This window comes from Trichoplusia ni, chromosome 9 (genome assembly GCF_003590095.1).
Source record: "Trichoplusia ni isolate ovarian cell line Hi5 chromosome 9, tn1, whole genome shotgun sequence".
Classification (NCBI taxonomy): domain Eukaryota; kingdom Metazoa; phylum Arthropoda; class Insecta; order Lepidoptera; family Noctuidae; genus Trichoplusia; species Trichoplusia ni.
Genome location: NC_039486.1, coordinates 2,637,474 through 2,655,271, shown reverse-complemented (window position 1 = coordinate 2,655,271; position 17,798 = coordinate 2,637,474). Strand labels below are relative to the sequence as shown.

Genomic DNA, 17,798 nt, shown 5'->3' with positions numbered 1-17,798 from the left:
CTGTATCTCATGATCGCTACTAGTGTGACAGTTGTAATTGTCAAAATTGACTTATTTACAAAAAATAATGAAAATTCAAAATTAAAGTTAAGCAACGGTTGATAGGGTCATAAATGTGTTGGGTGACAAAAAAATGACACCCAACTGATGTGTGCTTTTAGCCTAGTTGTACGGAACTGCGATCGAACTCGCGAATCCGACTCGCTTTGGAACGGTTTTAATATTTCACATGTATCTAAAATTTCGGTTTTATCAAAGAAGGATTTAGCTGCATAAAGAATAAAAACAGATTTCTTACTCCAGGCATTTAAAAAAAGAGAGAGAGTTACCAAAAAAATAAAAAAATGCAATATTATAACTCTTGACCCATATAATCACGACGAACTTGAGCTTTGATGCACAAAATGCGGACACTGTCGTTGTAAACGAGTTTTAAATACAATTTACATAATGAAAAGTTAAACTTTCTCCGAATATGCTTTTATTTCTAATTTTAGCACTCGAATGAATACAAGCTTGATACTGTTTTCAAACCAGTTATGTGTTCTAGAAGCTATTAACTAGCCATCATTAAAAACCCATTGAAAGACCTATAGGTATCTAGTGTAGACCTAAGACCTAGTTATTATAATAATTTGCCTAACTACCATACTATAAACTGAGTTTAATTACGGCATCAATGTTAAGTTCAATGCCACGAAGATGAACGCAACTGCCTCTTAGATCACTCTCGATACCGTAGGCGACCTACTTCGAGAGCCACTTGCAACAAGCTTACAGTCTCCGACGAAGCCTCACCGCGGCCGAACGCACCATGTTTTTCGAAAGTTTTCTCCTTAACCTCGCAGTAATATGCGTGCTTATTATCGCTCTAATCATCGACTATGTGACCAAATTCTTTAGCTACTGGTACGTCCGCCACGTACCTTACAAGTCACCCTCAGTACCGTTCTTCGGAAGTGATTACCACAGAGTCCTCGGAGTCAGAAGCAGTACTGAAGAAGTCAACTTACTTTACTCCAAATATCCCAACAGTAAGTATGTGGGACGCGTCAAATGCAGGATTCCTGACCTCATAGTGAAAGATCCCGACACAGTAAAGAGGATGTTGTCAACGGATTTCGCGAATTTCCATAGCCGAGGTCTCTGCTTGGACAAATCTCTGGATGTTTGTTTACGAGACAATTTGTTTTACGCCGACGGTGAAAAATGGACCCTATTGCGAGAAGGCTACGAGTCGTTATTGAGTAACATGAACTGTGAATTGGAGAGTTTAAGTGACTGTTTGCCGGGAACAAATGATGATGCTAACGTTCAAGAGATATTGTCGAAGGTATTGGACAAAATCTTCGAGGATTTACTTCTCGGTAGTGGCGGAGGGTCAGTTGTAAAGGAAATGAGATCAGCAACACAAAAGCGCACATTGATCGAGAGATTTAAGAGTTATTTGAAAGATATTTTCCCGTCCTTATACATTACATTTGGATTGTCAACTGTGTTTGGTGAACCATCTTCAAAAACAAAGGCTAACATCGAAAAATCTAAAATTCTGACACAAATAAAGAGTCTGGGTGTGTATCAACTTGGACTCAAAGAAAAGAAGAAAAAATCAAATTCCGAGGTAGAATTCGCATTCTCAATGATATCTTCATTCATTACTGAGGGGTACATTCCTTGCTTAAACGCATTGACCGCATTGATCTACGAATTAGCTTTGAACCCTGAGGCACAAGAGAAATCAAGGAATTCGGTCTCAAAAGACAATAGGGATGAATACTTAGACGTTGCTATAAAAGAATCATTGAGACTGCATCCCCCTTATTCAATTATTTCTCGACAATGCACGAAAATGTATCACCCTGAAGGTGGAATATTGATTGACAGAAAAGTAACTGTTAACGTTCCTGTAATGGCTTTGCATAGAGATGAAGAAAACTACTTAAACGCAAATGTGTTTAATCCCGATCGGTTTTTGGATGACGAAGGCGCTTCTAAACACTGTTACGCATATTTACCGTTTGGTGCCGGACCAAGAAAATGTATTGGTAAGACTTTTTTTACCGTATCATTTACCGTCGTAGGAAGTAGCTTACTCCAAGTAACTAATTAAGGAGACACGAGTAAAGTCTTAGGTCTCGCGTTGCTTGATAATTATGGCTCAGTTGAAGCAATTAGTTTTATAGAAGTAATAATACCTGCAAGAGCAACTTTATGTTTCCTACTTTCTTCGAGATTTATTGACGTTGCAATCGCTAATTGTACTGTTTTAATGGCTTTCGCTTTTATTCGATTGCATTATTTATACTTCTTAGTAAACAATATAGTACTGTTGCAAGTAAGTTGAAGTGATGGCTATTCAAGCTCACGGACATTTGGTATGAATTAATTTACAAGACTTTATTTGGACTTTAACTGGACTGAAAGATCTTAACAAGTATTCAAATATCTTTTTTCTATCGTATGGTCAAAATAAAAGCCTCAAAAATTTTTGCCAAAAAAGAAATTATAGAACAATCTACAGACAATATGACGACTTGTATAGTTTACAACGCCATACCCACATGCGCGACTTGTCGCCGGTTCAATCCAAGCGCTAAACTAGCATTTTTGTGATCAATTAATCCTCTTCTGTGTCTTTGTTCTTGTAACTTGGGTTAAATACCATAAAGACTGCGTAGTTTTCTTAAAAAAATGATATAATATAGTATCAAGTTGTGATAGCCATGCAGTAAAAGTCTTTTACTGTTATACGACTTTGAGTGTCGAAGTAATTAGAGTTGGTCCCGTATGGGCAAGCGAGTAATAATACGCTCGCAACAGAAAGCTTAATGATGTTCGTTTTTCTATAATATAAGTGTTTTAACTCACACTAGTGAGATAGAACTTCTAATCACAACACGGATTATAAGATCCTGTTCAATAAATAACATTTCACTTTTTTATCTTCTATCGATTCAAAACTTTAACTGATTACAAACGTAATTTTTTTAAAGATTAATTTTTGATATTGCTTTCTCTGATACCATATTCAAAACTGACACTAACGATTTCAATGATATAATGTCAACCGACTACTTATACACGGTGATTTTTTAGTCGTCTTACAAAAGGAGCTAAGTTTATGTATCCGACGTAAAATACCCCTAGGCATATTGCGAATATTATTTTTTTATCATCAACTAAGATAATAAGTACGAAGAAAAATTAAACAAGAGAAATCTGAAATATACTCTTAAAAATGATAAAAACGCCGCCGCCCGCGCCCCTCACCGTTGTTACAAGGCTCGGACCGCGCTCGCAACAGAGCTGTGTTTCTAAAAAACTACGAATTGCATCATAATATTGCATTTTAAATTTATTCAAATTTCATAAATACCTATTTTTTTATCATGAACGTGTTCTAGTCATTGGATACATGAACTGGGCTGCTTTTCTAAGACGACTAAAAAATCACGGTGTATAATACGCATTTGTTTAGTTCAGCCAATACTATACCACTTAGTATACTTTACCTTTATTAAGTACCTCACAACACAAATGGAGTAATTAGCTTAATGATGCAGTAGTAAGCTTTAGCATTAGTTCTTCTCATAGCAACATGGACAATTAAAAGTAGTACAATCTTTTTTAAATGCTAACTATATTTGCCAAAATTATGCTATTCTGAGTCTACTTTATCATAAATACTTTCGCAGTATGCTTTCTCCACTTTTTTCTTTATCGAGGCCACAGAACTATAGGATGAATAAACACATGCCTCATCATGTGTTTATTTGTCATCTATTCTTGTGGTTAGCTTAGCGATGACTTAGAAAGTTATGGATGTTTGGAGTATGTTTTCTATTTTACTGATAGGTCAGTGCTAATGTAGAATCCATCATTTCTATTGGTTCAAATAATATACCGATTGTTACAAGTTTAAAACACTAGATGGTTGAATACACTTTTTCCGGTATTATTTGAAGTTGTTGTCTCCATAAATGCAAGTTTGCACGGATAGCCGAGTGGTTGAGGTCATCACGCCAAACCCACTGTGCTTGTTCGATGCTCGCGAAGGACAAGCTTTTGTGTGATCCTCAAATCCTTGTTCTGAGTTGGGATGTCTTTGTGTATGTGAATTGTATGTTTAAGAACCACCCCGCGACATAAGGCTAAATTACCTATGAGTCGCTTATAAAACAAAAAAGTTAAAACACTTGAGAATATAGGGCACGCTTTTGTAAGATATAATTCAGTATTTCAACTCATAATTTAGTAAGAAGTATTGACATGATCATAATTTTAAAACAAAGAAATGTTTTCCTGTGTCCCTGTACAAAAATACTTAAATAAATAAATGTTTAACCAAACGTTGCACAATAGTCGTAAGCTAAGTGTCTACAGTCCATATTAGTACGTGGTTTGTCTATAAGGTACCTATATAGTGAAGTCAACCGGTTGTACCTAGTAACATGGAAGACAAGACTACAATGTACAGATTGGTAATTTGTTCTTACTAGCCACGATACGATTTTTAGACTTCAGTATGAATATAGTAAAAACGGAACGTCTGCCAGTCCATCCATCGGTCACCAGGTGTGATAGGTAGACGGTTGAAATGTTCACAGATGATGTATTTATGTAGCCACTATAAATATTAAATAAGGAGAATAAAAATTGAGGTTAAGCAATGTTTGGGACGGCCATAAATATGTTTGCCACTCTCACCAGTTTCTTTTTGTATGGAAACTTTCTTATTTTTAGGAACCCCTTAATTTCGCGAAACACGATATTTATGTTTTGTAGTATCCTTGATTTATTTAATAAAAAATAAAAACTCTCAATGCCTTTCGAAATCAGAAATATTTTAAAGTATTTTTAAATCAGACCTTCATGTTCAAAGCGCCACCAGCTTATCTATACGGAAAACAATGTTTTTCGAAATACCATTTTTCGAATAACCTCGATTTTTATTTTCATTATTTGTTATTAAAGTGACAAAAACCAAAACATTAACTTTTAAAATTTTACTACCTAGCTATCACGGTTTAATGAGACACTTGCCCTATGACAGTAGGGCAGACAGACAAACAGCAGAACTTTTATAACAGGGATGTGTGTTTTACCCTTTCCTTATGAAACCCTAAACGGTACAAAAAGAATGGGGTCCACGTTGATCAAAGAAATGTATTGATACACCTCTCGAAATAAAAAAATAATTATTTTGCCGCGAAATATTAAAAAAAAATTCAAGTCACATATACTTCCACAAACACCAAAAATTAGAGCGACCATTTACGGAACAAGCAAATGCTGGTTCTATGGCGAATGAAGCCGCAGTAAGGCTATATATGTTGAATGGTATACGTGTCCCACGTGTGTGTGGAGTTTGCTAGTTAAATCTATATGTGAAACCTGATTCGTCATTATCATCATTATCAGCCCATTTTCGTCCACTGCTGGGTATAGGCCTCCCCAATCGAGATCTATCTTCCGCTGCTCGCATCCAGCTCCTAACAGCCATCTGTTGCAGATCATCACTAATTCACTTACAATAAATTATATATCAGAGTTTCGATACACAATACTAGGCAAATGTAGAGCAAAAACCACGCTCTTCGTATCAAAATGAGTAATTATCACAATGTGGTTCAAAAACTCGTTTTGTTTTTATTACGAAGGTTGGGTATAGTTATGGAAAAACGTACGTGCTAACATTAAATTAAGGTCATTGACATGTGGGTCAAGTTATAATAATGATATAAATAAAACCGTTTGGAAAAATCTCCTATCTTATGAAGATGCAAGGATCATATGTCATGTTCATCAAGCTTGGTCTGGCGATGTTTCACTATGTTGATTTGTCTTGGCATTAAAAATAACTATTTCTTTCTTACAGGAAGTTATTTATTTATGTCCACAAACATTTAATTAAGACAATATTCGAAAAGAAGTTGTAGGCACGACTTATATATCTAGTAAAAGTTTAAACATAGGCACGCTTCAACTTGTATTGAAATATTTACTAAAGATGATGCACGGATAGCCTACTGGTTGAGGTCACCACGCCAACCCTCTTTGACGTGTTGTGGGATTGATCGCCACTTAAGACAAGCGTTTGTGTGATTCACAAATTGTCCTTATGCTTATGACTCTCTGTGCTCTACATTTTGCCTTTTTGTATGCGTGATTTAAATGTTTGCAAATCCCAACAAGAATTAAATTACTCAATGTCTAGGAGTCAGGAAGTCGTTTTTTAAAGAAAAACTACTGTTTAACTTTGCTTTTACATATATTAAAATAACAAAATTTTCTATTTCAGGTGAACAATTGGCGTTGAATATATTAAGGAACGTTTCAAGAGCTATATTGAAGAAATATGAGATTGAGCCATGTGCAAGAACCCCGTCCAAATTGACCATGGTCGACCATAACTTTGGAAGAGTCGTTGACCGAGATATTTGGCTCAGATTCAAGGCAAGAGCTTAGTGCGTAGAATTAATTGAGGATTTAGACTGTATTTTTGTAAAACAACCCACTCTTTTTAGTTTATAATGAAACTATACTAAGCAGTCCCATCAAGAATTTAAAACCACATTCGACATTAAAATTTACCTGTCAATAAAACTATCGATAGTTCCAATAAAATATAAATCCCAAGCTCCTGACTTTAGCGTGTGGTCTTTATTTAGATGTACTTAAAACGTTCAAGTAATTTGGTACAGATGTCTAAGTATTTTGGCATTTTTAAAATGATGTAGGATAAATTACGATACACATACCTATATAATAGAATAATGGAGAAGAAACATTTACATGACGTATACAATTATTACTTAAGGCTGTTTTAGACGTAGTAGGGTAATATTGGGTTAAGGTGTGTTCAATATTTTTTGTATCAAATATGAAGCTCAAATAGTTGTTAAGTTATTTATAAGTATAGTGAATAGTACTATTAATACTATTAGGTTTTACTTAATAATAAAAAATAAATAAATAAAAATTTAATATTTTTATTGTGTGTGAAATAAGTTTGTTTACACAAAATAGTGTTTAGTGCCTATGGATACTATGAGCTCGAAAAACTGAGTCTTTAATTGTGGAAGTAGTAGTAATAGGTAGTGCGACATCTTACTTTCACAACGGCTGGAAAAACGTAGGTACTAAAAAGTAGGCTTCCAGTACTGTTGCAGTTGAAAGGAGGCGGTGCAATATATTGTAAAGAGTTTTGCTTTATGAATTCTTATCAAGCAATGAACAATTTCTTTTATTTGCTGCTGGTGTAGGTTACCACGGCAAAACTGCGCGTCATGACTTGGGATCGATCCCCGCGTAAGACTAGCATTTTTGTGTCTATATTTTAATTAACATGTGAGCATCATGTAAATACCTACTACAATATTAGTGTAGTTATGAATTATTTTTATTATCAACTTTGTCTGAATTCCTGAGTCAAACGGTCAGTATACCGATCCATAAAAAAAACTGAAAACCAATATTGAAAAAGGCCTTAAAATATCAACTGAAAACACACATATTTTGATGCTACGAACTTTTGAACGTCGACAACGCACAATTCAATTTTCTAACTTTTTTTAATAGCTGGGGCACGTAAAAATCGATACGATTGACAATGACAAAGGGCCCCTAAAAATGGACGGGGTCCAAAGGGGTTTTGAAAGGGAAATATTTCCCATAGCCAAACGCCGATGCCTGATAATGGAGTCTGTCATAGCGAGTGCTGCTGTGACAATAAATATTGATTTGTGCGGGATAAAATAAGTTTATGTTTTTGTTGATTTCTTTTTCGAGCTATAAACGGATTTTTTTTAAATCTCGAATGTACTAAAGTATTAATAACGGAACTTGATGTGTTAATATTTTATACTTTTTTTGTAAATAATTGAAATGGTTAGCACTCCTATGTGAGCAAATTCCTATTGATAGTATTTTTTTGCTTGTTTTTACAATTGCTAAAAGAGAGTTTGTTCTTAAAACGCGAAACAGAGGCCTGCCCTTTCTCTTTAAGGAGGTCAGAATACAGTTGGTCATAATCTTGGACCACAAGTGAATCAATATAAAGGCTGTTTAGATGTGTAAAGAGATATTATTGGAATACTTACTGTGAATACCTGCTTGTTTAAAACTGGGTAAAAACTTGAAAAATATCGTCCGTAGAAGATTTAGAGATAGCTGTAGAATTGAGTCTAGGTACAAATCTAGTGTGTATATTTAGGTAGTTAGATACCACATAATAATCAACTTTAATGTCTGGACAGTAAGTTTGATATTACAATCCATATTTGCACGTTCATCTAGCAAAAGCCTAGGTTTTTTGTACATGAACATGTGAGAAAGAAAAATGTTTTCGCAAAGCAAGAAAAAAAAAACAAGAGTAACCACTCAATATTAAAATAAGTATCATCAAATCGTAAGGAATAAATTCAAATCTCAAGCTTTCCCCAATTCTTCATAACATAATCATAAATACAAATTACAAAACCGGTTCTAAATATCTCGTAAAAATACAGACCGGATTATCCTTAGTAATCTCATATTTTATGGGGAACTCAAGCAAACATGTCCTGATTTATAGCAGGTTCCGTGGTATACACTTCCTACATAAGGCTATGGATCAATGAGTGATGATACTCCAAATGGAATCACTCGTTATTGGATGGGTCTCCTTTAAGTAGGCCATTTTAAAAGAATTATCCTTTATTAAGCTACCCAATTTTAAACTCCCGTAAACAAACGAGGACGATGGCGAATTATATTTTGTGAAAACCAGCACTGCATATCCTTATGGTTTTTTTTATAATTATGGCTCGAAAAAAGATTTGACTAGTACTCAAATTAAGACTAGGACTAACAAGTTAAAGGAGCGAAGAAAGGAAGCAGTAAATGATCAAAGCGTGATGGTGAGTAGCTTCAGTAGTAATAATGAGTTTTTAATGTTTGGGTTTTGGAAAAAATCTTACCATTTATGTATAACAATATACAAAAGAAGTTATGTGCACATAACTGATTATGTAGCCTACACTATAGATGTGCACGAAAACCTAAAATGATATCCCAAGTGCGCAAATAGTGCAACCTTAACCCATAACGCAAACAAAAATAATCATGATTAGTACAAAATAATCTTTTATTACAAAAGATACCTATCTCTGATTTCCCCATTCCTATGAATAGACAAAATATTTACACTAACAATCTTCACGCAAACCGGGTTACCGTGTAATTAATGAATAGTGATATAATTTATAATTAGTGTACATTCACCATCTACTCATCTGATGTTTTCATTAATATTAATGAGAGTAATGCAATCCACATTAAATAAGGCAACACGTTTTATTTTTTTGGGCCAGATTTTAATTTCTATTTACTAAAGTACCTATACCATTTAAGGGTATGTTAAGTACACTGAAAAGAAATAATATGTCTTGTTCAAAACAAGCATCATTTAAGTAATGTTCCATTGTTTATAAAAAACGGTTGTACGGAACCCTCAGTGTTGGATTCACGACACTGAGGATTACGTACAAATAAGTTAAAGATAACAAATTGTTAGAGAAAAACAAGAATGGTCACCCATAAACTTTATGACGTATCAACAATTGTTTAGCATCGATTTTTATTTTGTAGCATCACTATAAATACAAATTAAACTGTCTCTTTTGAACGGTTCATGAAAAGTATGCAGGTGACAGACGGATAGACCAGACGAGGAAACAGGTAAGAACTCGAATTTTCACTTTCTAACATATTATTATCTACGTATCCATTTATTACATGACACGTTTGCTTATTTAAAAGATATTAATAGACCAAATATCGAAACCTTTTATAAGAAGCAGCAGAAGCATACGAAGCGATAACCATTTAGGTAAGTTTTTGCTTCCACCAGAGCTCCAAATATTCTTGAATCAAAGCAGTTAAGCGGAATTCGCAACTACAATGTTTTTATCAAACTTTTTGTGGGTCACTGCTCTTACTACATCGTTGACAAAAGACCACGTAAATGGCTGTATCAGGGTCACGAGTTCGTTTCTCTTCTTTATTTTGTCTGGACTTGGGAAGGAAATCGCCGTCGAGGTTGGCTGCAGCGAAAGTGGTATGATGAAGAACTGAGACAATTATTTGGACTCTGTCTAAAATGACACAAAAATCTTGAAAGGAGAAATAGCATGGATATCGAGAAATAGACAAACAATGATAATAATTGCCACAATCTTATAAACATCACTGATAATGATAGAACATTAATATTTTATGGATAAAAAGGGGTTATCCATCTGTCATGCATATTATTTTTAAGGATAGTCAAGTGGTATAGTTCACCACGTCAAAGGCACCGCGCCGAGCCCCTTATAGAACAATCATTTTTTGATCAATGAATGCTTTTGGATCTAGACATATGACTTGAATGTTTGGGAAACTTGTAGTTTAAAAATTAATGCTTAGGATTATACCTAACCATTTTTAAACTATATTAAATTCTTAGTAGTCTTACTTAAAAAAAGTGGTCGCAGGATCTTCAAACATTTGTGAATCAAGGATGATCTAGAAAGAAATCGGAAAAAGAAACTCAGCCACGTTGCCTTCTAAATTGTAGCCAATAAGCGTCAGCAAACATGATCAAAGAGTGCTTCAGAAAATTAAAATCTCAACAAAACCCGTCCTCTAACGCTCCTTGAATTATTTACATTTATTTCCTTATCCAAATTATGTACACAAATGAGCAATCGCTGTGAAGAACGCTTGTATACATAAGTTGGTTCAAAATACAAGCGATAGGTTGTTTTGTTCATGTTTTCTGATAAAAAGTGAATAAATGTAACGCGGTAGTGTAATGATATTCGATTATATTTTATTATTTAATTTATATTTCTGATATACAGTACAAAGCATCCTCCTCTCTGAAACTAAGTTACAGTGCAGAAGTGAGGGTAAATGTTGTAATGAATATCAGTACCAAGTTTTGTTGTGATTCCTTAAGAAACAGTAGAAAAAAGGGATAATACAAAAACTTCTACAACTTCGAAATGGATCGACAATTTTTTATTAATCATTAATGTCTATACTCCTTTCATACAAAACTTTATTGAAATCGCTCAATCCGTTTGGGAGCTATGATGCCACAGACGAACAGACACATCAATTTTATCAAACCCCTTTTTTTGCGTCGATACAAACAAATCTGATATAGGTACCTACCAAAATCGCTGCCACCTTGAAACTCGGCCCTCGCATGTACCTCAAAAGCAGTAAAATGGCGTCGATCATAAAAATATTTGATTAGGCCGCTCCCTACACTCGCAATCCGCTACACTGAAACATTTATTAGCCTTACGCCTGTCTCCTGCATTATTTAGTTTGATGCAAACGTAATTTATAAAGTAGCGCGCGATGAGATGAAGTATATTTTGCGTTTTTCAACTGTGTCAAAACGGGTGTATTTTTTCTAGGTTTACAGTAAGTAAACTACAGACTATGTTTGGAAAGAAAATCGCTTGAGTAAATAATGGCCACCCATATAGAATCTGATGAAACTCAGACGTATTTCAGACAGTACAAGATTGTCTAAAATGTGCACTGGATTACGGTGGCCTGTATGATAAATCCATTTTTATCACATTGATATAAGAATACATTAAATTTGACCAAGTTTTAGTAAAGGTACGATTCTTTTGGCGATTCAAATCATTGTCGCATTTATGGCGATATAAATCGGTTGTAGATAAGACACTATCATTTAAAAATCGTAACCTACTTTCATTTTGCAGCAACATTGCTGTGCGTTACCTCTCCTCTCACTAAATCATTTAAGAAATTTGAATTAAAAAAAATAATTTCCTTAAAAATATTACTCACCGTTAAAGCTTTTTTCCATGTGCAAGCAAGAGATATACTTTAAAAAAAGAATACCAAACCTTTATTTTGTTTAATGTTCAAGTACCAAAGCACTATCACATTAATACATTGTGTGATATTTAACCCTCATTCAAAAAGCGAAACCTTTCATATTGGCAGACCAGAGTTAGTCATGACACAAAACCCGCATCACACCATCACAAACACTGCGACAAAAAACAAAAGGTGCGAATACACTGTCGAATGAAACGAAAAAGTTTAAATAAAGCTTAGCACACACAAGGGGATAAAACGCGGCGCTGTGTACACCGGCGATATCCCTGCCTCTCTACAGGTGTCACGTTTTGTAGAGTGCACTTTGTTTCATTGATTACGTGTAAGGGCACGTATTTGTCTGACAGGTATTACGTAAGAGAGATTTTTATTACGTTTAAGTAAAAGAAAATGCTTTGCTAGAAAAATCTCGCATGTTTGAAAGTTTTCATTGCGTTTCGTTTTTGTTTTTTTGGAACACTAAAGTGGCGAGTTAGAGGTGCTCGTGGCTAAACTACAACTGCACAGGTTAAGCTACACTTGATACCATCGGTGCGTGGATGGATGGCACCTGTCATAACGAATTCCTCCATGCTCTAGAAGGTACGTTAAATTATTACGGAAGCTGGAACAACTGGTCTGCCTACGTTTGAGGAGGTCGGATGATGAAAGGGGCAAATTAAAATCTAAACCGATTCTTTTTTTGCGGTAAAAGTGCTCACTTCCTTGAAGAAAAGTATTCGATATCGAGTTTTTAGGCACTTTAAATTAAATTTAATACAATGAAAGCATAGATCACATAATTTCCGAACTTCTAGTTTCCTAACTTAATTTAAAATCTGTCGGCTATTCACTAAATTCATTCAGAAACTTACATTGTGTACCAAAACATGCATCGTCGAATACAACTTCATAACAACTGCAAACTGCATCTTATGAATTTGATATCTATATCAAGACACCAACTTTATCTTCTGAGTTACAGTAAATTATCTGAAACAAGCCCCTTAGGGCCTAAGTTTGGTGAACTTAGATAATGTTCTGCGTTATACAGAGCGATTTATTACCGCAAGTTGATAGAATATTCTTGGCATTTATTTGAAGGAAATCTAGGAACAAATTAAAACAATATTTATCAAGGAGAACACATGTTTTAAATACCAATAAATAAATTAAAAGTGTGTTAAGAAGAGAGAGTTACATTGTAAAAGGTTTAATCTATAATATCTGACTACTGTACGGTGTTTTCTCATATTTAGTTAAGTATTAATGTGTGCTTTAAAAGTCCCAATATATTATTAAATGAATACTGAAGCATATTGTTATCCGCCTTGTAAGTTTCAATAGAATAGAATAGAATAACTCGAATAGACTAGCAATTAAAACACTGTTTTTATTGGTCAATCTCCAGACCTAAGCATTTCCAACTACTGAAGTTTTCGTTGTTTCTGACATATATAGCATACTAGCTGACCCGGCAAACGTTGTTTTGCCTAATGAATTGTTTCTAGTTGCATTATAAAAAAATAAAAACAAACAATTTCGTCCAAAAAATAAAATATATTTTTTTGTGTGAGAAACCCTTATCACTTAGGGGTATGAAAAATAGATGTTGTTCTATTCTCAGACCTACCCAATGCGTATACAAAATTTCATAAAAATCGGTCGCACCGTTTCGGAGGAGTACGGTAACTAACATCGTGACACGGTAATTTTATATAGCAGAAGATGATGATGGGGCTAATCAAGTGTTTTCTCCCTTTGAAGTTGATACTTTGATTGCGAACCTTTAGTTTGTATTCACAATGTTTTCAACTATTACACATTTTGACATTTCCCTATTAAAATTTATTATTAACAAAACAATCACATTTGTCCAACACATTCATGCGTCACTCAAATCAAAACAATATGTTACACAAAATCTAAATTGAACACCTCACTTGTAATTAACATTTGAACGATAAATTAAATGCAGTGTCGCTGTGGCCTTTTGTAAATCTAAATTCAACAGTTCAAAATGATTGTAAAACGGCCATCGTTAACTGTGGTTTAAGGGGCATTCACCGTTAACCACAAAACAACTGCACTTATTTGTCGAAACTACTGACTGTTTTGCATTTTGTTTTTATATTTAATGTTTAGGTGATTCTTTTTGACGGTTCTAATATATTTAAAACTTTAAGAAATGATGTGATGACCTTTGCTGTGAATCCAAAAATTATCTGCAACTTACCTATATTATCCCTGTTAGAGAAAAACAAGCCATTAAAACCTTATTGTGACTAATAAATCCACTGATTTAGTTCTATGGCATAATATACTTTTTTACTTGCCTGTCAAAGATCTCATTTCTGGGCAAAGGCGTTTGCTCATTTTATAATAGAAGTTAACTAAAATCATATACTGAAATCTGGTCTCTATGTTATTGATGAAAATCCTCAACGTTCCTACAACATATGAATAATTTATCGTTACAGAAATAATCGATACAAAAAACAAAACAAGAACCATAAAAACGTTGGAAACACAAAAGTTATAATAAAAAGCAAACTCCAGTTAAAAAGACGTAGTAAAATAGAAGATAACCAAAGCAAACACATCGGTACCAATACCGACTCAGTTCATTAAACAGGGTATGGGAGACACAGATATAGAATGTGCATAAGACTCACAGTTTTATAACTAAAACGATTTGTATTCCAACTCCCGGGCTAGCTGTACAACTATCTAGAAACATGTATGTATTTCTGTTTATAATGTTGCATTAGAGGCTCTTAATTTAGTTCTAGCTCTAACTTACGAAAAATCAGATCTATGGATATTGGATCCACCTTAAAGGAATATTAAAAAACTATGTTAAATGGTTTCTTAGGTTACTGAATTGCTAAAAGATTGTGCGTTCAAAAAAACGAGGCGAGGTCATAAAATTATTATAATTTTTATATTTGCAGTGTTAAAAAAATAAATTTGGTTTTTGTTAGACTGTTTGCACTAAGTTTTACTCATTTTCGCGAGTTTCAATCGCGCGCTTGACTGTTTTGATTTTTCAAAGAGTAAAAACGTAAACTAACGATTCGACTATATATTTTTTTACAATATTTATGAAAACCTTTTAATTGACCTCATTTTTTTCTTAAAACCAAGATATTCTAACCGTAACAAATAAGGTGTACTTAACGAGAACACCTCGTATTTCGACTAATAAACGCTGAACACCAATACGAACAAATATCGTAAAAGCAGTTAACTAGTGATGCAGCTCTTGCCACTTAACTCTATTGGTTTTAGAACTTTCTGTAACTTATACAGTAATTACATTAATTTTCTTTCTCAATGTTATTGACCTGCAGATTTAATTTTGTTCGTGAAGTAAATGATTTAGAAAAATCTATTCTCTATCTCGTATTTATTTACAATTTTACAGAGTTAAATATTTACAAGTTAAAAAACAAAAAAATATTAAATTGAAGCATCAAAAAATTCATCGGCGTCGCTGCCGAAATGTGCATGTGCAAATTTACCTGGTTGCCCATCATCTCAAAAGCTGTGGGACGAGCCGCTTTGCAGAGTAGTTCAGGACCATCTGATTTCTACTTCTGCCACTCCTGCGGAGCGGGCGCGCCTCCTGGCTGTGAGTGAGTGGGAGTCAGGTCTTTGGCTTTACGCACTACCGTCGTCGAATATAGGCACCTTGTTCGACGACATAACTTTCCGTCTCGCTGCTGCCTTAAGACTAGGTGCTTCATCTTGTTCTCCGCATCGCTGCCACTGTGGTGAAGTAGTCAACAGCCTCGGACACTACGGTCTATCATGCAGCCGTAGTGCAGGTCGCATGGCTCGTCACGCGAATATTAATGACATTATCCGTCGAGCTCTTGTTGCCGTCGGCGTACCTGCTGTATTAGAACCTAATGGTTTGGTACGCGATGATGGCAAGAGACCGGACGGAATGTCTTTGTTCCCTTGGAAGATGGGTAGGCCTTTAGTGTGGGACGCCACTTGTGTCGATACTCTTGCGCCATCTCACCTTCCCGGTTCTTCGAGCTGCGCTGGCTCTGCTGCCGCGGCTGCTGAAAACCTCAGACGGCGCAAATATGGTAATCTAGTTGGTAGTTACTTCTTTGAGCCGTTTGGGGTTGAAACTTTTGGGCCGTGGGGGCCGAGTGCCAAAACGCTTTTTAAAGACCTAGCAAAGCGTCTCGTTGACACTTCTCGTGACCCAAAGGCTGGCTTTTACCTCGCTCAGAGGATTATTGCCATTCAACGTGGCAATGCTGCCAGCCTTTTGGGCACACTCCCAGCCGGCAGCGATGCCGATGAATTTTTTTAGAAAAATAGAAATATTTTTATCGGAATACATACTTGTATATTCATTTTTAAATTATAGTTGGTATAAAATTAAACATTATAATGATCACATTTATGCTTTATCTATCCCGGATTTGACCAGTTTAGCACGAATCAGCTTATCGATAAACGCTCGTGTCGTGGTTTTAAAGGTAAAAACTTTGTTCTATCCATGAATGTTTTTTTCGAGTCTAAAGGAGATATTTTCGAGTATAAGAGGAAGGAGAAAAGAGATGAGGAGGAGAAGAAAAATCAGTGATACGGGAGTCGTTTTTCATAACTAATTTAAATACAAACTCATCATAACTACATACAAGCTATTTGAAACCACATCTTTCCTTGCAAGTCTAATTCGAAAATGACACCTTAAGTACAGAACAATTATCGTTTATACCAACCGTAACCTGACATTAACCTTTTAGGATCAAAATGCTTTCTGAGAATTCAAGAATTCGTGTACTGCGGTCCGTCTCAGGCTTGTCTGGTCAGCCGGTCGCCGGACTGCCCCAAATTCTTCACCTACTAACCGAAGCTTAAATGACTCACGGAAGTTTCCCTTCTTTTGATGTTTTAAGTAACTAAGTTGGATAAAAAAATAATCCCGTCTTAATTATTTCGTGTCAAAACAATTTTTAAAGAGGTTTTCCATTTACGGTCAGCGTTGGAGTAACTAATGTGTGTTTGCAAATCGTGAGTAAAACTAATATTTTTCTGTTTTATAATCAGAGGAAAAGTCAATCTAACTCTACACTATCTGCAATAAAATTGATAGATGACACTATAATATTCTTATTTACCTTTAAATATTCTTTCCGAAAACTCCAGCTAGTAAATATGAAACATAATCCAAACTCATATCAACGACTACAAAGACTCTTGTCATAATCATGCAAAAATGTGTAATCAGCAGTCGCTAGTCCAAATCTCCAAACTTACAACAGTAACAAACATTTTAGGAGATCAAATGATCAAGCAGTTGACGTTAAAGTGACGCAGCTGAGTGTTGTGTGAGTGTACTTGAACGATACGCCTGGATGAATGCTTCGTGTTACTATGACACCGCGCATACATGGATGAGGATTTGGATTACGGTGGTCCAAGGTAGAAGCGATGGGCAATTTTGAATGGAAATGCAATTTATTCGAAGTTTAATGTCGCAGTGATAGCCTAAAGGCATGATCGTTGGACTGTCTAGTCAAAGATCGTATGTTCAAGTTGCTTCCCGCAACAATATGTTTTTGAATTTATGTGCGTATTAATTAATTATCATTCGTAAAAACGGCGAACTAAAACATTGTGAGTGTACCATTACAAGTGAGAATTTACAAAGGCATGACTAGATCAAAGGCGCACATGGGTTTGAAGCAGTTTATAATCTGATGAAACCAGATCGTACGTAAATAAAAAAATAAGTAAAAACAACTAGAAAAACTAAAGATGAAATCAATCCTCAAGTGACACTTATTTAGGCACCAATTTAGTTTTGCCTGAGATTTTGGAATAAGATCACCCATTCAATAAATATTACTAGCTTTAGATTTTTAATGGATTAAATA

The 17,798-nt window shown here is 34.8% G+C and overlaps 1 protein-coding gene across 1 annotated transcript; it reads left to right on the top strand.

Moving 5' to 3' along the window:
* The first annotated feature begins 417 nt into the window (after nucleotides 1-417).
* Nucleotides 418-6,995, top strand: LOC113497161 (cytochrome P450 6B6-like). The gene is made up of 2 exons (XM_026876567.1): nucleotides 418-2,045; nucleotides 6,302-6,995. The coding sequence occupies exons 1-2, from the start codon at nucleotides 815-817 to the stop codon at nucleotides 6,466-6,468; spliced, it is 1,398 nt and encodes a 465-aa protein (XP_026732368.1). The 5' UTR covers nucleotides 418-814; the 3' UTR covers nucleotides 6,469-6,995.
* The last annotated feature ends 10,803 nt before the right edge of the window (nucleotides 6,996-17,798 follow it).